The 21,852-nt window shown below is 31.0% G+C and overlaps 1 protein-coding gene across 2 annotated transcripts in view; it reads left to right on the forward strand.

Annotated features, from left to right (window-relative positions):
* The window catches only part of LOC145287981 (filamin-B-like), a 306,042-nt gene that overhangs the window by 192,606 nt on the left and 91,584 nt on the right, over positions 1-21,852 (forward strand). The window contains exons 13-15 of one of the 2 annotated variants that reach the window (XM_080135974.1): positions 10,084-10,167; positions 18,336-18,473; positions 20,758-20,934. In XM_080135974.1, coding sequence (XP_079992100.1) covers positions 10,084-10,167; positions 18,336-18,473; positions 20,758-20,934 — 399 coding nt within the window. Of the gene's footprint in view, positions 1-4,425; positions 4,594-4,790; positions 4,929-10,083; positions 10,168-18,335; positions 18,474-20,757; positions 20,935-21,852 lie in introns of both variants that reach the window. The other variant, XM_080135975.1, reaches the window with a different exon arrangement.

Genomic DNA, 21,852 nt, shown 5'->3' on the forward strand with positions numbered 1-21,852 from the left:
TCAGATCAGACTTTAAATCCCACCCACCATTAATCTACAAGATGTTGCAATGTTAGATTTTTTTATATTTTCATCAATTCATCTGTTATTGTTTTTTTGTTTTTCCAATTTTCTTATTATTTTGTTTTATCTGAGGTCCTGCATTCATCTGTTATCTAATACATTCTAATCAAGGGATCATTTTAAAATTCTGACCATTCCTTAAGTGCAGTTGTTTGAATTTCTCTTGCACTTGGTTCACAGAGTTCAGCGTATATATTTGCAAGAAAGTTTTTGAACTTCTTTTCATGAATCAAGTTGCTCCTATAATTACTGGAATGAGAGATTTTCCTAAGATTCCAGTTTTTTTTTTTTTTTTTTTTTTTTGTGTTATACGTTAGACTTTTGTATCTTGTTATCTTTTTCCTCTCAGTTCTGTTTAACCCAGCATCATTTGGGACACTAACATCTACTAAGGTTACTTCTTTCTCCTTGTCCCATATAACTATGTCAGGTTTAATAGGTAATTTTCTATGTACATAGCTGTAGGAATTGCACAATCATAGTGGATGGTGTATGACTTATTCCCAACTGTTTTTCTGGTAAACATGTTCCCAGGATTTGTTGCTGCATTCGATATTCAACTTTTTACAGATAATTCAGTGGAGATATTTACATACTCCATTGTGTCGCATTGTATATTAGCTGTCCCTCAGCAGAACCTAACAGCTGGATGTCAGGTGGTTTGTACACTCTATTTTTGTGTGGCAAAACTTACACTTGTCATTGCTGAGACCACTTATCTTCTTAAAAGCATTGGTTTTGGACAGCTATTATAATCTTCTCCTGATCATAGTGAAGTGATCCTTTTTATTTCTTTTTTTTTTTTTTCTTAGTTAGTCTATAGAATCTTTCTTATTTATATAGTCCTAGGTAAATTCATCTAGAAAATACTTGGCATGCTGTTGGTTGGCCTATTCTTCTATTTTTTTTTTTTTTTTTTTTTTTTTTTGCAATGGAAAATCTTGGTGCATTTTTGGCAACTTTTGGGGGCTATTTCCATAGAAGACTTGTTTTCTGATTTTGTCTCATTTATAAGACAGTCCTGTCCAAAATGTTTGACCAGTTTAGTAACAGAGGTTATTCTGCTGGCTCTTGTTTAGTAATGGTGATGTACCATCTTGAGGTTTGAATTTTGAAAGCTGATCAGATATTGCCTTTTGCTCCCAATAGTGGCATGATGTTGATAAATATTGTAAAGATTGCAAAGCTGTATGACAAACTTTTATAATCAAACATGAATAAATTGCTTGATAACTATCCATGAATGGTGTGCATGTATGTGGGATGATATCATTATAGTATGTACAACTCAAGGATTTTCTCATGCTACTTTGTACATATTTTATTATATAAGAAACTATATATCCTTTCATATGAATGAGAAATTTCTTTAAAATTATAAAAAAAAGTTTTTTAAATATACAATTTGTCATTATAATTTTTTTTTTAAATGATCAAAATCTGCTGTATCATTTTTGATTAGGTTTTCAAATATAGAATTTGTATTAATTATTTGATCCTGTATGTTTAAAAGCATTAATTTGCATATATGTAATAAATCATTTAAAAACAATTATATTTATTTGAATATAGGTTATTATAAATGATTTATAAAACAATTATATTTATTTGCATATATACCAATATAAATGATTTATAAAACAATTATATTTATCAGCATATATGTCATTATATATAATTTTAAAAAACAATTACATTTCTTTGCATATATGTCATTATAAATCATTAAAAACAGTTATATTTATTTGCATATATGTCATAATAAACATTTTAAGGAGCAATTATAGTTGATTGCATAGATGCCATGATAAATCATTTCTAAAACAATTATGCCAAAAGAAATAATTTATAAAACATTTATAGTTATTGTAATATATTTCATTATAAATTATTGATAAAACAGTTATACATATTCGCATGTATATCATTAAAACAATTTATAAAAGAATTATATTTATTGGCATATATGACAAAAAATCATTTAAAAACAATTATGTTTACTTGCATATATATATATATATATATATATATATATATATATATTATTTTAAATAATTTCAAAAACAATTATATTTGAATATGTCATTGTAAATAATTTACAAAACAATTAACCATTCATTTGCATATATGTCAAAATAAATCATTCATAAAGCAGTTATATTTTATTGCATATATGTCAAAATAAATCATTTATAAAACAATTATATGCATTTGCAAATATGCAATATTTAATAATTTATTTAAACAATCATATTTATTTGCATATATGCAATTTTAATTATTTATAAAGCAATTGAGTATATTTGCATATATGCCATTTGAAATCATTTATAAAACAATTATATTTATTTAAATATATGTCATTATAAATCATTTATAAAACAATTATATTTATTTAAATGTATGTCATTGTAAATAATTCATAAAAATTAATATTTATTTGCATATATGTAATTGTAAATAAAGCATTTATAAAACAATTATATTTATTTTCTTGTATGCCTTTTTAAATCATTTATGAAAATATTATATTTGTTTGAATATGTAATATTTTATAATTCATAAAGCAATTATATTTATTTTAATATTTGGCATTGTAATTAATTTATAAGACACTTATATTTATTTACATATATATCATTGTAAATAATTTATAAAACAATTATATTTATTTATATATATATGTCATTATGAATCATAAAAAACAATTTATTTGCATATATGTCATTATGTATTATAAAAAAACAATTATGTTTATTTGCACATATGTCATTATTTATCATTTAAGAAGCAATTATAGTTAATGGCATATATTATATTATAAATCATTTATAAAACAATCATAAATTTGAATACATTTCATTTAAAATCATTTATAAAACAATCTTATCTATTTGTATATATTTAAAAATCACGTAAAACAATTATATTTATTCGAATATGTCGGTGTAAATAATTTATAAAACAATTCTATTTATTTGCATATATGCTACTTAAAATTATTGATCTAATAATTATATTTATTTGCATATATGTCAATACATATAATTTGTAAAACAATTATGTTTATTTGCATATATTTCATTGTAAATAATTTATAAAATAAATATTTAATCATTTATAGAACAATTATAATTCTTTGAACATGTCATTTTTATCATTTATAACACAACGATATTTATTTTAATATATGTAGTTTTAAATAATTTATAAAACAATTAGATTTAAAAGCATATATGTCATTTTAAATTATTTATAAAACAATTACATTTGTTTGAATATGTTTTAAATAATTTATAAAACAATCATATTATATTTATTTGAATATGTCATTTTAAATAATTTATAAAATTACATTTATTCACATATATGCCATTTTAAATCATTTATAAAACAATTATATTTGTATATATGTCATTATAAATAATTTATAAAACAATTATATTTATTTGCGTATATGTCAATGTAACTTATGAAAAAATTATATTTATTTTAATATATGTCATTATAAGTCATTTAAGAAGCAATCATAGTTAATTGCATACATGTGACTATAATTAATTTTTTTAAAATTATATTACTTTACATATCAATATAACTCATTCATAAAACAATTATATTTATTTGCATATATGCAATTTTTAATCATTTATAAAATAACTCTATTTTAATATATGTAATTTAAAATTAATTATAAAGCAATTATAGTAGTTTGCATATATGTTATTCGAAACTATATATAAAACAATTATATTTATTTGCATATATGTAATTATAAATTATTTATACAACAATAATATTTATTAGCATATATGTCAATATAATTCATTTATAAAACAATTGTATTTATTTTCATATATACCATTATAAGTCTTTCAAGCAATTATAGTTAATGGCATATATGGCATTGTAAATAATTCATAAAACATTTATTTGCATATGTGTCAATATAAATCATTTATAAAACAGTTCTAGTTATTTGAATACATGACATTATAAATAATTCATAAATCAATTATATTCATTTGCATGTATGTCATTTTAAATTATTTATAAAACAATTATATTTATTTGAATATATGTCAGTGTAAATAATTTATAAACATTTATATTTATGTGCATATATGTCATTATAAATAGTTTAAAAACAATTATATTTTGTGTATATATGTCATTATAAATCATATATAAAACAATTATTTTTTTAATATATGTCATTTTAAATCATTTATAAAACAATTAGATTTATTTGCATATATGTCAATATAACTCATTTATAAAACAATTTTATTTATTTGCATATATGCCATCTTTAATCATTTATTAAAAAAAATATGTTAAAATCTATTTTATTGTTTATAGTTGATACTTCAAACTGCGGAGATGGAAACCTAAAAATTTTAATTAACAATGGCGAGCTTGAAAATAAAGTTGAAAAACTTTCCAAAAATTCTTATGGTGTTAGTTTTGTGCCTCTCCAAAGCGGTCCCCACAAGATTGCGGTGACGTTCAACGACATACATGTTCATGGTAAGAAACATTTAAAGCAGTCCTTCAAATTTTTAAGTGAAATTTTTTCCGTTCCACAAACTAACTTTATTAGCTGAGTATCTGAAATGAAAAAATTTATTAATAAAAATTAATTTAATAACTAAAATTTCATTCCATTTTATAAATTAAAAATATATTTTTGATTTATGTTTTTTTTTTGTTTTTTTTGTGAATAGATTCTCCGTACACATGTCTGGTTCAAAGCACAGAGGAAATTGGAATCAGTCAAATGAAAAATAGTGTGCTATGCAATTCACCTACAGATTTTACAGTAAAAGCACCAGATGATAAAAAAATGAATATTACAGTTATGTGTAAGTTGTGCTTACGTAAACCAAAATACTGATTCAAATTTGGTATTTATTTTTATTTTATTTTATTAATATATCATTGCTATATTTATTTATTAACATTTCTATGGAAACAGTTTATATTATTTTGGAAGAAAATCATATCATTTAATGAAATTGCTTTCTTTCTATTTGTGAAAATAAAAGTAATTAAAATTTTAAATGATTCATTGTATTTTTGCCAAAAGATATTTAAATTAGTTTGTTGCTGACATTTGTTCAAAGTTTTTATTTTTCAGACTTTTTGTTCTCATTGTTGACTATAACCAAACTAAAAAAAATAATCGTTTGATTTTTCTTCTTTTTTTGCAGATATTTCAAAAATTGTTACATTCTTCCCATGTCAAACTTGATAATTATATTTTAACTAACCTATTAGTAAGAAAAAATGTTTATCATAAGCATTTATTACACATTCGAGTGTTATTTGGATACGATATCATAAGTAAATTTTAATACTAACAAAAAATCCCATGGATATTTTTATTGTTATTAATAATTTATGAATGTTTATTTCAAAAGCATCATAATTTCTTTGTGCAGCTATTCTTTTTATCAAAGATTTATTGGAAATTGTCAAAAATGGTCACAACTATTTGTCACTTTATTCATATTTCTCAACGAAATGTTCATCTCATTTTTCAGTTCTAACAAATATCTTAATTTTATTTTATTGCATGGAAACTAAAAGTTTTGTCTATTTCAAATCAATCCAGTCATTTACACATTGTCATCATAACAACTGTGCAATTTGTTTTACTGCTAGAAAAAATGAATTTCTCCCATCATCATTTCTTTAAGAATCTGGTAAGTAGAAAAAATTAGCTTTTTCTTTTGGATTTTTTAAATATTTTTTTTTATTGGAATAAGGCTTGCTTATGGTTTTTGGTTTATTTTTATATATATTTTTTTTTCATTTTTACATGTCCTTTGTTTTTAGAGAGATACCAAAATTTGGTTTGTTATACTCTAATTGTTTTGTCATAATGATTCTTTTTAAAAAAACAGTAATAGACATGAAGTGCAATTTGAGTGTTAATCAAATTTTTATTTTGCTTCTGTTATCACTTTAGTAATGTTGTGATATCATTTGAAGACTTTGCTGTATAGAAATACAATTACATCATATATATATATGTATGTATGTATGTATGTATGTATGTATGTATGTATGTATGTATAAATTTCATGAAAAGTACATAATAGCAATTTTTATACAAACATTGACTGTTTATTGAATAAACATGAACAGAGTTCATCAGAAATCATTCCATAAAATTCCAAATGAATTTTGACACATAATTGAATCTATGGAAAATAAATTATTAAAATTCAATACAAAAAATTATTAGTGTCAAAGAAATGTAGCATAAATAAAGAACATAACAAAAAGAATAAAAAAAAAAATAATAATGAAGGGAAACTCAAAATCACAGAAGGCATAAAACTACCAAGGGTGATTAAAGCACTTGATGAATATAAAACTGGAAGTAGGTGGCATCAAACACAGATGAACGAGATGTAAAAAAAGAGAACAAGAAAGATTATGAAAACTAAATTATATATTATAAACTAATAAAAGAAATTAACACTTGATCGGTATCTCCAATAAGATACTCTGGGCCTTTAAATCACCTAAGTATAAAAAGAAATAAAAAAAATCTACGAAACTAATGATTATGTACTGCACACTAAACCTGAATGATGATATTGACTTACTCCTTAAAAAGAAAAACATAGGGAAGAGGAATCATACATGCTAAACATTGTGTAATTGAGTAGAAAAATATATAACACAAACTATGGCAAGGCTGATTTTGGAAGTGGTAAAAGCCAATGCCAACTTGAGCGATATGTAAAACATAAAAAAAAAGGAAACAAAAAGTTGAAATAAAATTGGAGAAAGGCAAGTATATTGTTTGTAAGACAAAATAAAGAAATTACAGATGAGAAAACATGGGCATGCCTTTGCAAAGGACACTTTGTAACAAATGCCTTAATGAATCTTGCTTTCCTGATGGCTGGAAAACTGCTTCTATGGTACGAGTTTACAAGAATTCTGGTGAAAGAACTGACCCATTAAATTATCGCCCCATTAGCCTCCTCCCTCTTTTCACCAAAATATTTGAGTCCATAATTAATCAAGCTTTAGTCCACCACCTCACAGCTGCTAAACTTCTGTCCGACCAACAGTATGGGTTTAGGCAAGCTCGTTCTACTGCAGATATCCTAACTGTAATCTCTGAACATATATATCATGCACTGGATAAAGCAGGAGAGTCTTGGACAGTAGCCCTAGATATATCTAAGGCCTTTAACACGGTATGGCACGATGGTCTTCTCATGAAAATCAAATCCTATGGTATAACTGGACAAATACTTGACATAATTAAATCCTTCTTAAGTAAGAGAAGAATCCAAGTTGTCCTCGATGATCATACGTCAAAACGATATGATATAAATGCGGGTGTACCTCAGGAGTATTTATTATTATTCCTGATATTCATAAATGACCTCCCTGATAAAATTGTCTCTGAGTTGGGTATATTTACTCCTGACACCACGCTCCATAACAGACATGAAGGGAAAAAACGAATGAACACATATCCAAAACAATGGCGGAAACCCTAGAGGAAGACCTCCAGTCTGTAGTGGAATGGGGACAAAAATGGATGGTCACATTCAATGCTGTCAAGATTAAGCTCCTTTCCTTTAATAACTACAAGAAACCTTCTTAACCACTAATATTCATGGCTAATGATACATTACCTGAAAGTACTTCATTCAAAATCCTCGGCTTTACGTTCACGAGGAATATGAGTTGAAACAGATATATTGAGATCATTGCTAAGGCTGTTGCAAAGAAGGTGGGCTCTTTCTACCGTGCTAGAAAGTTACTTACGCCTGAGAGTATCCTGTACCTTTACAAAGCCACCATTCGGCCATGTATGGAGTATTGTTGCCACATTTGGGCTGGTGCATCGGCTACTAGTCTCTCCCTCTTAAACAGGATTCAAAAGAGTCGCCAACTTAATAGGTCCCACACTATCAGTTAGGCTTCAACCGTTGTCCCATCAACAAAATGTTGCATCCCTCTGCCTGTTTTATAAGTAATTTAATGGTAGGTGCTCCAACATACTACAAGCCCTTGTACCTCCTCAACATAAATACCCCCGACAAATCCGACAAGCAGCAAAATCCCACTCATATACAGTAGAAATCCCTACAAATTATGTACCAGATAGTAGCCCCTGACATCAAAGTGGCATTGTGCCTTGTTTGGGGTGAAAATGCAATAAAAAAAGAAAGTTAAAAATAAAAAGATGGAAACAAATCACTACTGACAAAACTATACAATCGCTCACAGGGGAGATGTTGCGAGTTTGTCTCTGCTTAATCGTTATTTTCATGGCAGGTGCTGGGCTGAGCTCCGGTCTATGATCCCCCCCTCACCAAACTTTTGCGGGAAACACCTGTCTGGCAGAGGACACTGTCACTAATTTCCCCTAGTCTTTATCTGTGCCTAAACCTAAACGTAGATTCCATGAACAAGGCTTCTTTCTTAGAACTGCGCGCCTGTGGAATTGTCTTCCTTTTTCCTGCTTTCCAGCTGACTACAATATGGCTGTCTTCAAGTCTAACGTAAACAAGTTTTTGATGAGCTGTTCCATATAAGTTAACAAATTTACCGAATTTCCATTACTAACGATTACTATATTGTCCAATTTCTACTGTACACTCTTTAACCCTTATCCTCGAGTGGTCTCTGGGCCTTGATAAGTGGTGATGCCTATGTAAAAAAAAAAAAAAAAAGTTGGACAAAGAGACAAAATTGTAAACCACATCTATAAATGAATGCAAGTTAGCTTAAAAGTAATACAAACATAGACAAGGTTAAGAAGATAGTCCACAGAAAAGTGTGCAAATTATGAATCCAAGTGTACTAGACTATTAAAGTGATTTGCAATGTTGATCAAAAAAAAATGAAGAGAAGAAACTGGAAATCTGAAAGAGACTTGTTGTCACTCAAACTCAAGGACATCGCTTGTTTTTTTCCACTTAGCGATCATTGGTAATGGTTTGTAGGAGAACTCCTAGTGAGTAAGATCTAATAAAGATGGGAAGAAGAAAAATATTATTTTTAAATAAATAAATAAAAGGAAGAGAAATATTAAAAGAAAAAAATGAGAAAATGAAGGAGAAATATATGAAGTAAAATAATAATAAAAATAAGTAAAAGAAATGTGAAAAATATAAGATGAAGAATAAAAAGCTGGTTTAATAAATTGAAATACTGAATTAAATAAAAATAACTCAATAATAAATTTTTTAAGAAGAAAAAAAGATAAAACTATTAAAATACTCTTTACCTATATTAATACTGACTGAGCACTAAATGATCTGCATTAAATTATACAAATACTTTAAAATATTTTTTTAAAAATAGCAGTTTAAAAAATATTAGAAAATATTTTATTTAGGAGATTTAGAATACTAAAGTTTATAAAAAAATAATTGCTTTACAAACTTCAACAAATATTTAGTAATAGATTGCAATTTACTCATTAACAATGGCTATTAAAATAAAAATTCAATCATTGTAAAAATTTCTTTAGTCTCTATTCTAATAATTAAAATATCAAATTATTTGGTTATATGGTTTACTTAGTTTCTTCGTTCTATAAAAATAAAATTCTTATCTGAAATAAGTCTTTTAATTTATTTTATTTGTTTGAATGAGATTATATTAATTTTACTTATTTATTTACTTATTTTACTTTCTTAATTTTACTATTATATGAATAAAAATGCTAAATAATGACATTTTAGACTCTTGCCTGTAAAAATATTTCAAGTAGTATTTCTTGTTAAATTCTTGTTTATAAAATGCCAATACATGATTATTTTATAAAATTATTGATTTAAAGTAGATAATGTATAACTATTTACAAAACATAACATTCTGATCAAGTTTTAAATGTAAAATAATGATAGAAAAGTCAGGTTACTTGTTTTGAATTATCATTTTCATGGATGGCACAATATGAAATTTTAAAAGTTAAGAAATATTTGTAAAATTTCAATTTTTAAAAATCTCATGAGTGTAATCTTTTTACAGCACCAGATGGTCAAAAGCTACCAATAAAAGTAAAAAGTAAAAATGACAAGACTTATCTTGTTGAATGGATACCAATTTCAGTGGGTAAGTGATTAATTTTTTTTTTTTTTTTTTTGCAACTTTTTGTATTTTCCTGAACCAAAACAAAAATGGATAATTCTACAAGATTTGAATAAGGATTGTAGACATATGGTTCATTAGCATTATATCTTAATTTTAATATTTGTAATGACTTAAAGGTGTTGCTAAAATGTTTGGGGAATTAATTTTGCCTGTCTTTATTTTTTATTTTTAACTTTGATTCATCCCAAACAAAGCACATTGTCACTGAGATGTAAGGTGCTACCGTGAATCAGGGATCATACCTACAGGCTCATCTTAAGTGGAGCAGCAAGATGTTTGTTAACATAATATTTAAATGTCTGCATGTTTTTATAGTTTCTGAAACACTGCAGGGAGAGAATTCCAAATGCCAGCAGTATGAGCTAGAAAGCTATCAGAGAAGAAAGCTTTCCTGAAGGTTGTCTACAGTGAAATGTCTTTGCTAATTGGCAGGTCTGTTGGAGATATTTATATTGAGGGGGCACTACTGCGTTAAGTTCATTGGAGTACATTCCATGAAAGTACTTGGGAAACAAATATAGGGATGTAACATTGTGGTGATGGGACAGGGTTGAGGCTTGGTAGACAGTGTGGGGCATATTAGATTAGGGATTCTTTTTTCGATGGCTAGTAGTTAGTGCATTTGCCTAGATGTATTTGTTTTGTTCACGCAAATAAGGCATATAGCCACTTAGATGTAAAGGGCTGCTATTTGGAATCGTGTCTAATAGGCACACTATGTATAGAGGTAGGGAGTACTGGGTCGGGTCTTCAGATTTTGGTGGAGACCCCCTCAGATCAAAATATGCACTAAACCTAGGTAAGAATCGAAAAAATTTTGAAAAAAAATCAAAATTCATCCGTTAGCGCCATTTTTTTAGATTTTTAGGCTCCGGGGGCCCAAAAACGCCCATTTACCCATCTTTGCAAAAGAAGGGCTAAGAAATAGCAGTTGAAACTTAGGTATTTTCACTTCTTTTGACTTGGTCAATGAATTAGGATAGGAATGACACAATGTATAGCTAAATTGAGTTTTATTTTAGTATATAAAAGTCATTTTTTAGTACAAAATCGGGATTTTAGCACAATTTTCACGGTGATTTACACCCTAGATGTCATTCATTTTGCGGAAAGAAATACCCTTAATCGTCCAGTGTTCCAAATCTGGTAAATTTTACATAAGAATGTTTCTTACAAAGCTTCATACAAAAATTGTAAGTGTTATTTAACTAGTTTCCCAAGGGGCTTGGGGACTAGTACTAGTAGAATCGAATGATTGATAACATTGCAGTGTTATCTGAGAAAGGAGTTGTTTTGTTTATTTGGTCAGTTCAAAATGAGACTCTGAAATGTAGAGTCTCCTTGCTATGTTATTTTTATCATAATCATAGCACACAGTTGAAATCTCCTTCTCCTTGGGTCCATTCATATTTTTATTTGGGTCCATTTTGAATATCCTGACACAGTTATATTTCTCTTTCAGGATTGTATTGAAGAGTCAGCCGGTAGAATGAGTAGTGTTGCAGAGCAGTCCACAACTTTCTCTTTTGGTGATGTTCTTCCTTCAGAATATGAAGTCATTGCTAAAATTCTTGAAGTCGCACCATCTGGACAACCAACTGAAGAAAAAGAGACTAGACTCAGAAAACAAGCTGTGTCAGATTGCGCCAAGGGATTAATGATAACCTGGTCGAAGGCGTTCTCCGCATCTAATGTTCTGTCTGCGAAATCGGTGAAGAAGAAGATTCGCAAATCTTTGCAGTCATACTACAATGCTGTTACAACCAGCAAGAAGAAGAAAAGACATGCAGAGATGGAGTTTAAGAAGGAACATTCCGAACTCTTCAACATCAAAGGCATGGCGGTAGATCCTGAGAAGTTTGCTCCAGCGGAAAAGACATTCTACTATGATCAGTTGAAAATGAATCGAAATTGGGGAATCGACTTGACACAAGTAGACGAGGAGTTTGAAAAAGAGATGGAGGACATGCGATAAAAAGAAGCAGCTGAGGTAGAAATGATGGAGGATGAACTTTCATACATCATGGATGAGGTGGTTGACACACTCAACAGTACTACAGTAGGTAGTGAAAAGAACAGTCAAGAAGGAGTTAGCATGACTCGTTCAGGTCTGGTTTGAGTTCTTGTAGATTGCGCTGACGCTGCGTCACAAACAGACCAGTCTTTCATACCCCAGCCAGAGATTCGTAAGATTCGAAACTGCACTGAAGCCATCAAAAAAGTTTGTGTGGAATCTCAGTGAAAAAAGCTATTCTAGCTGTTCAAATAGTCTTCAAAATTCTGTATGGACATGATTTTTATTTGAACAAGGAAGAGGCAGACAAAGCTAATCCTTCTCCTTGCACGTCTTCAACTCTCCCAGAAGTGAGTGATGAAATAATTGAAGATGATGAAGCACCATGTAAAAAGAAAGCCAAGTTAAATCGATAACCCATGCCCCATTCCAAATCAGATTGGGAAGGTTATAAGAATGTTTTGCCAGCACCAAGAACAATAACTGATTACAAACAAATAATGGCAATTCAAGCCGAATCTGCTGCTGCCAACTTTCTTTATAACAACTCCGACAATTTGAAGTGCCACTTACATTATGACACAACATCACGATGTAAAATTGATGGTGAATGGCCAGCCATTATATTCAATTTCTCTGGAAAAAAGAGGTTCTCGCTCCGTCCCCTGTTCTTTGCCTACGAGGATAGAAAGCAAATAGTGAAGCTGCTTGTCGAGACGTTCCGTCGTCTAGCAGTTTTGGTGATACTATCGATGCAGATCAAATTGTCGAATGTGAAATCAACGGAGACTGGGATGTTCTTTCGGACCGAAACATGCAATTTACACTGCACAACCACAAAGAGATTGCAGCCAAGTTTGATGGATTATTGTAGTGCTTGTAGTGTATATCTGAGTCACTTTTGTTACGTCTGTTAAGTACTTGGAAATCATAAAAGTACGGGATTATGCTGATTTCGGCCTATTTTCAGCAATTTTAGGTCCAATTTGGCCAAATTCACCCCTAAAATTGCCCTTAAAGACTCCAAGACCTTTCAATAATCATGGTTCTCTGCCTTATATGTGTGTCTGAAGTCATTCATATCCATTGGGAATGAACAAGGATCGATTAAGTGACCGAGAACAGGATTTTGGCAATTTCGTCCTATTTTTGGCAATTTTGGGTCAAAATTTGGTCTATTTCTCTTCAAAAAAGGCCCAAAAAGATCTGAGACCTGTATATAATCGTACTCCAATGTCTATTTTAGGTATCTACAGCAATATATACCTTTATAAAGGTGGACGAGGATAATTTATGTGACCCAAGATGGTTTTTGTGATTTTTGCCTGTTTTTCGGCCAATTTATGGCCAATTTTGGCCATTTTTTGACCGAAATTGACCAAGAATACCACAAAACCTGTTTAAATACATGACCCTGTGTCATTTGAAACTATTTATATCCATTAATGGGCATTGGAGATACACAAGAAGCAAAATTATGCCTTGAAATCACTCATATTGACATTTCGGACACATATTTCTTGAAAAACCAGCCTCAGATCTAAAAAATGCCGGCAACAGATGAAAAAATTTTTTTTTTCAAATTTTTTTTCGATTTTGACCTAGATACACCTTATATTTTGATTTGAGGGGGTCCCCACCAGATTTTGAAGATGTGACCTTTTTTCGACCCAGTACTCCCTACCTCTACTATGTAGGGAGTTAGGGAAGCAGAAAACAGGGAGGGAATTCCAAAGTATAGAAGTTTGACGTAGAAATGATTAGAGTAGAAAGCTTTCCAACATCCCAGGGACCTTTACAATGAGAATTTTGCTGCTCTTGGTTAGAGTATTCCTGTTGAGGGGCACATGTGTTATAGATTTGTTAGAGTATATTCCATTAAAGTAGTTATAAAACAAGCAAAGATGCAACATTTTTATTTCAAACGCTGTTCTTAAATGAGGAGCTTCGTGGTGTCTATTCCAAATGCCGTTCTTAACATGGGGAGTTTGAGATGTCTATTCCAAATGCCGTTCTTAACATGACATTATTTAAAGAAGTGAAATGAAAATAGTCACCATTGTTTGTTTTACATGCTAAAAAAAGACGACATAAAACTGGAATGTACTTTAATACTGTTGGTGGAAGACTTGAACAGTAACCAGAAACAGCTAAGACTGCTCCCACTGATTTCGATAGTTCATATACAGTGAGAATCCCTAACCTTCTGTTTTTACTATCCATTATTATTCTAATGGACCTTTTTTTTTGAAGATTGCCAAGAACTTTGCAGCTAATTCTACCCTTTGCGACCAAGGCCATCAACTCCCAATATTTCCCTCTGTATCAGAAAACATACTATGTGATATACATATATTTGTACATGATGTTGCCAAGCTTAAAACCTTGATTCCAGTAAATCAACCGGCCCTGACAGTATTCCAATTATAGTACTCAAAAAACTTACACCAGAACTAGCTCCCATACTTAAAAAACTGTTTAAACGTTGTCTTAAGGAGAATTGCTTCCCATCACCGTGGAAAATCTCATCAGTATGCCCTGTACTTAAGAATTCAGGTGATCGGTCATCTCCCTCTCAGTACAGGCCAATAAGTCTCCTGTGCATCATGAGTAAGTTGCTGGAATCTGTGTTAAATAAAGAAGTAATCAACAATCTCAGTAAAAATAACCTTCTTAGTGACACGCAATATGGTTTCCGTTCTGCTAGATCTACAGCAGATGTGCTTAGTTATATCACATAGAATTAGCAGATCTCTCAACGGAGACTTCCCTCTCTAGGGCAATTGCTCTTGACATATCAAAGGCTTTTGATAAGGTATGACATAAAGGTATACTTCACAAGATCTCCAGCTATGGTATAGCTGGAAATGTCTTCTCAGTTATTAAATCATTTCTCTCTGATAGATTCATAAGAGTAGTGGTTGATGGGCAGAAATTAGAAGCTCTCAGTATTAATGCTGGAGTCCCTAGGAGGCCATCCTGGGCCCAACTCTCTTCCTGATCTACATTAATGATCTTTCAAATCACATCCTTACATCATTTGTAGACATTTATGCTGACGACACTATCATCTATGGTAGCACATCTGAGACCGTAAATAACCAATTTCTCTCCGATTCTCTCTCCTCTGATCTTGAACATGTGGTAAAATGGGGAAAGGAGTAGCTGGTTACCTTTAATGCATCTAAAACCAAGCTTTTATCTTTACATCATCATCGCTCTGATCCCCATCTGGCATCAATTGAAATGAATGGCTCGTCTTGGGGAGGTTTCATGTTTTGACAAGCTTCTGGCCTTGACTGTTACTCCTGATCTTAAATGGAAAACATACATCAAATCCGTTGGCAAGGCCACTGGAAAAATGGAATCCTTCTATCAATCCAGTAGATATCCCACTGCTGATGCAATTCTCTACCTATATAAGAGCCAGGTACGTCCAAGGATGGAGTACTGTTCCCACATCTGAGCAGGAACTGCTAGAAAGGACTTATTCTTCCTTGATAGAGTTCAAAATTGACTTTGTAGCCTCGTAGGAGATGTCCTTTTCTCTTCTCTGCAACCTCTATCTCACAGAAGAGATGTTGCGAGTTTGTCTCTGATGTATCGTTATTTTCATGGAAAGTGTTTGACTGAGCTTCAGTCTATGGTCCTCCCTCGCTTAACTTTCACAAGAAACACTTATCTAGCTGAAAACACTATCAATAATTTCCCCCACTCTTTATCTGTGCCTAAACCTAAACATAGATTCATGAACAAAACTTCTTTGTGGAACTGTCTTCCATTTTCCAGCTGACTACAATATGGTTGTCTTCAAGTCCAACATAAACAAGTTCTTGATGAGCCGTTCCACTTAAGTTAACAAATTTACCAAATTTCCATTACTAACGATTACTATATTGTCCAATTTTATTACTGTACACTTTTTAACCCTTATCCTCGAGTGGCCTCTGGGCCTTGATAAGTGGTGATGCCTAAAAACAAAAAAAAATTTTTTTTAATGATTCATACTGATTTACGCATTCCCTTAATTGCTTTTTTTTAAATTCAAAGTATCTGCATGTTATCGCTCCAAACCAACACTAATCACCAGTGAAAGCCAGATTATTTAATTTCAGCCACGGCCGCCAGTGTCCACAATTCTTTAGGGGCAGCAGTGGCCACCAACAACAACCATAGTTTACTTTTTTGCAACAGGCTTCCACTGGGCAACACTGGTTAATGGGTCCTGCTAGTATTAAATATCAGTCTAGTAATACTTAAATTAATTTAAAGTCTTATCAAAAGACTTTAGATAAATCAAGGGCTACAGTCCTCACTTCTCTTACCTTATTGAATGCATGCAGTCAGAGATGACTATTAGAATAGTGGAACAGGTTTGTCTATATCCATACTGTAAGTCAAAAAGAAGTTTAAGATTTACAAAATGGTGGACTAACACTTGATATATCAATGATTCAACAATTTTAGCAAAGACAGGCAGGAAGCTGTTGAGGTGATAATTAAGCGGATCAGTTCTTTCTCCAGAATTCTTGAATATCGGTACGACAGAGGTAATTTTCCAGCTATCAGAAAAGTAAGACACGGCTAGGCATTTGTTGAAGAGTTTGGAGAGCTGGGTGCTAGCTCAACAAAGCATTTCTGAATTAATATGGCAGATGAATTGGAGGTGTTTAGGTGTTTTATATCATGGGCATGAGAAGGGATTATTGTCAGATTATCAAGTGTGACTTCTATCCACAAAGTGAAATTTAGAGAGAGGGTTTTGTGTGGTCTAAGGTGAAGTTGGAGTTCAGCCTTCTTGACTGCTGTAAAAGTGACCTTAAAGTTGTTGGATAGAATTGTGTGGAATTATTGATTGCATATTTATCGCCACACTATTATTTCCAGATTCCTAATTTCAGCAATTTAATGCATTTCCTGTTCATTTCAGTATTCTCTTGGTTGTGGCCATTTTATTCTTACAATGATTTCCTTTTTGTATTTGACTTATGGTAGATGAATATGTGCTGCTTTTGCACAAGTTGAAGTGAACCATTGAGGAGAGTGGTGTTTGCTACAGAACTTGCGTGTGGGAACATATACTTCAATGGCTACTTTGACTCATTTATATGCCTCATTTGCACATTGTTCAGTAGGAAGAGAAAAAATATTACTCCATGGAGCATCTCTGATGTGATCTCTGATGGATTCCCAATTAGCCTTTTTGAAGTATTCCATCATTTTGAGGAATGACTTCTCAATTTGGGGTTGAGAGTTAAGGTGATCAGTTTTTCCAAATGGAAGCATGACAGTATGTGTAAACGAATGAGATATAGAGAAACATTGCATGCTGCTACCAGCTGCATCTGTATAGTTTGAGAAACCAAGAATATTACTGTCATGGACATTAAAATCACCATTTGGGAGCTAGTATCTAAAGAGTGCTGCGTGTATATTGTCAGAGACATGGCTGATTGGGCTACAGTTCTTGGTCGGATATAGTTTTAGGTCATATCCATATCCGATGGTGAGGCCCCACCTTGCGGGCCTTAGGGAGTGTGGAGCCACCCTTTAATTGCCATTGCTCCCAGGTCCACTCTGACCCGGAGTGGTAGTACCTGTTAGGGTCCCAACTATGGGTTAAATAGAATCTGACTTAAAAAAAAAAAAAATATATACTCCATTAAAAATCGTTCCTCAAAATAACTAGATTCGGCATTAAATAACCTGAAAAAGGTTGATATGCCGTAAAACAAAAACAACCAACCAGTCCTTGGTCGGGGAAGAATGGTAGAGAAAATATGTTACTAATGCAGTGTTGTAAGTATAGTCTAAAGCACATGAAGGCCTGATCATCTAAACTCTAGGTCCGTGCATATATCTGAGTCCTTACGGTAGATATTACAGGAGATATCCAGTTATGTTAAAATGATTAGAGGTGATCAAGTTCTAGGATATCCAAAGAGTTTACTAGGAGAAATGATTCTACATTGTTTAGATTAGCTCTAAGTGCTCAAACTGTCAGTTTGTTTATATATTGAGATGATGATTTACTCTGTGTTTATGACTTTATCCTCCCTGAAATGTTATCCTAATTATTATCACAGCATTATATATACCTATTTTTATTTAACAGGAGAACATGAGATATCAGTTATCTATGCGGGTGGACCAGTTAAAGGAAGTCCTTTCATTGCCAAAGCTTATGATACTAGCAAGGTCATAGTATCATCTTTGAGTCAAGGTGTTTTGGGAAAACCAGTTAACTTTTTTTGTAAGTATTTATTTTAATGATTCATTTTTATCTGTTACTTAATCTATCAACATATTTTAAGCTCAAGCAGATTAAAATATTTGTTCATTTCATATTTTTAATAAATTTCTTTTGTTCTGGATTCATGGCATTTTTTCTGACCGTGGTCCAAACAAGAGTTGTCAGAATATTTTTTTAATTAAAAAAAAACTAAGAAAAAAAATGTATTATTTGCATTATTCAAACATCAGCATTTGAACTTGTGGCATAATGGATAAAGTACTAGGTAAAAATTCAGTTATAAATGACACTCTTCTGGAGGTTGAAGGTTCAATCCTCAGTGCATGTGATACTAAGAATACAATTGGGAATTACTTAAAACTTCTATCCAGTTATGGCTGACAGAAGGAGAGCTTGCTATCCTTATGAATTAAGTAAAGGGTTCTATTTAGAAATTCCATGCAGATTACCGATTCAACAGTATGCATTGGTCAACATGTTATGAGAATAACACTCAAGATGAGAACAGTAATCTAAATAATCCAAATTATCAATGTCTATCTCGAAAATTCAGAAACATATAGCAGCTTGTTAAAAATGTGTTTTGGCATCAAAGACGAATAGAATTGCCAACTTGTCATGCTACAGATACCGTCATAATTACGTTTTTATATTCAATATGGCTAAGCATTAATGCAGGCAAAAACCCAACTATTTATATCGTTTTTTTGCAATTATTTATAAGTGTCAGTATAATTTTTAAATGAATGCTTAGAATGTAACTTTGAAGATGGAATGCAAATAAATGCAGTCTTTATAAATGTTTTATCATAAAAAAAAAGATGAATAGGGTAAACACGGAAAAAGAAATTAAGAATTATTGCTAAATTCTTTTAGATAATTTTTAAGTATCACTTGAAAACAGAAATTTATAGAAATGCAAACGATGCCAAAGTTTTGAAAAGTTAGCAAAAAAGTTTGTTCACTTTGCTTTAAATAGTTTGGGATTCTAAGGTTACCACTTTTTTGATTAATACCATTGCTAATGTCATTTTGTAGTCATTATTACTGACAGTTATCTAAATAATGTGTAGATAAATTTTATATTAAATAACTTATGAGAAAAGGAGAGAGTTCAGTCTGCCAAGTCCAAAGTAGCTGAGCAGCAGCTTGGTTCCAATCAGTTTTGGCAAATAGCAAATAGAATTCTGAACAGAAGCATGTGCTCTATCCTAACTATCATCAATGGACCTGAAGTAATCTCGTCAGCATCAGACAAAGCCAAACTCTTTGCAGCTAATTCTACTCTATGCAACCAAGGCTGCCAACCCCCAGTATTTCCTTTGTATCGGAAAGCACACTATGCGACATAAAAATATCTGTGCGTGATGTTGCCAAGCTAATCAAAACCTTGATTCCAGTAAAGCAACTGGCTCTGACGGCATTCCAATTATAGTGCTCGAAAAGCTTAAACTTAAAACTTCTACCTGGTTATGCCTGATGGGATGAGAGTTCCATTCAAAATTCCTTAAAGATTTCCAAATTTGACAAAATGCACTTGAATAGCAAAGATTACATCAGCCAAAACATTATGAAAATGACAGTCAAGATAAGAACAGTAGTGCAAATAGTACAAATTATCCTCATCTCAAAAATTCCAAAATAAGAATGAAAGTAATTACTACTATAGAAAATTAACAAGTAAAAACAAGTGTTATTCATATCGCAACTTTATTTTATAAGTTACTTAAAAAGGTGTAAAAAGTAAAAGGATAACTCGTGTGTAGTTAAAACAACCAAGTGTCAACTGTTCTACATTTACCCTGGTGGATTGTTAACTATGCTTCGCTTTCAAGTAACAATTTCCAAGATTAAATTCGACACACTTCTGTCAAAATCTTGTTACTCCGAAACTCGATCCTTAATGCTCTGCTGTTAAAACTCTCAACTCCAAAACATAATGCACTGCTGATAAAACTTGCTACTCCTACATCCATATCTAAAAATCCACCCAGTCCCTGAAAAATCAGGCTTTTTATTTCAAATTAGAAGCATCTCGTTTGCATATTAGGTAACAATATCGCAAGCATATAAAGAGAAAAGGCGGTCTTTCTTTTTCTTTTTTCCTCATTCTTTTTGTCTGCACGAGATTCTACAGGTTTGTACCAATTTTTAAGTATTTAATCACAGAAGAGTAATTTATCTTGCCTTTGGTAGCATTTCAGACCACATTAAGTTCCTTATTTTCGCATTTATGCTGATCTAAAGTTTGAACCGTCTTTTTCTTTCCATTTTTCTCTTCAAGTGGATGCCAGTAAAGCTGGCGCTGGAAATCTGGAAATATTTATCTCTGTAAATGGTGAGAATGTGCCGAATTATGTGAAGCAAGAACCACGAGATGCTTGCTTCAATGTATCATTTATTCCTCAACAACCATCCAAACATTTGGTTCATATCAAATTCAATGGTATCCCTGTACCAGGTAATACAATTAATCAATCACAATTTCTTAGATTTGGATATCCAATATACCTAACCAAATAATACTTTCGTTTTTTTAATGACTGATGCAAATCAATTAAATTTGACTCTCATGAACCAATTAAAAATATGGAATTCAAACAATTAACATTAAATTGTGTAAAACAAGAGACATCGTTAAAACTGTTATATAATAATAAACAAATTGAATTTCATTAAACATTATGCACTCATGTATTTTTCAATTCTCTTTAATTAAATAATATTATTATGTTGATATTTTCTTTTGTTGATCTAAATAATAGGCTACTTCTTGTTTTATAGTTTTATTACCATTGATTGAACAAACTCATAGAGAGAGATGAAAATGAAAGTGACAGATAATGTGTAAAATAAAAGAAAAGATTCAAACAACCTAAAAAGAGAGGATGAAAGTAATAGACAGAAGCTTAGTAAAATGAATAACATGATGAATTAATCGCAAATAAAGAATGTTTTGGTATATATTTTGCATTAATCTAATATATAAATGGCTATATGTCTGTCTGTCAGTCTGTCTGTCTCCATATTTTCAAACTCTATCTTTTCTGAAACTAAAAGTCGCAAAGTGAAACTAGGGGCCTCAAATGATTGGATTTTTTATGGGCCGTTCTTTTATGGATCTTTAGCCAGTTCAAATAGTTTTTAAGAGGTCAAAAATGGGTCAAACTTGAAAAAAATCGTTGAACATTTTGTACATTTATTTTTAATTTTTAATATGCGTGTCATGTTGGTACAGTGGCAATGTCACCAGCTTTGAATGCTACAGTTTCAGTTTCGATTCGAGCTGATAGCACCTAAATACCCTCTTTTTTTTACTTTTGAAATGACGACTCTATAATAATATATACAAAATCTGAACAAATGAAAATATCATATT

The sequence above is a fragment of the Euprymna scolopes genome, chromosome 11, assembly GCF_053919585.1.
Source record: "Euprymna scolopes isolate OS-2025 chromosome 11, ASM5391958v1, whole genome shotgun sequence".
NCBI lineage: Eukaryota > Metazoa > Mollusca > Cephalopoda > Sepiida > Sepiolidae > Euprymna > Euprymna scolopes.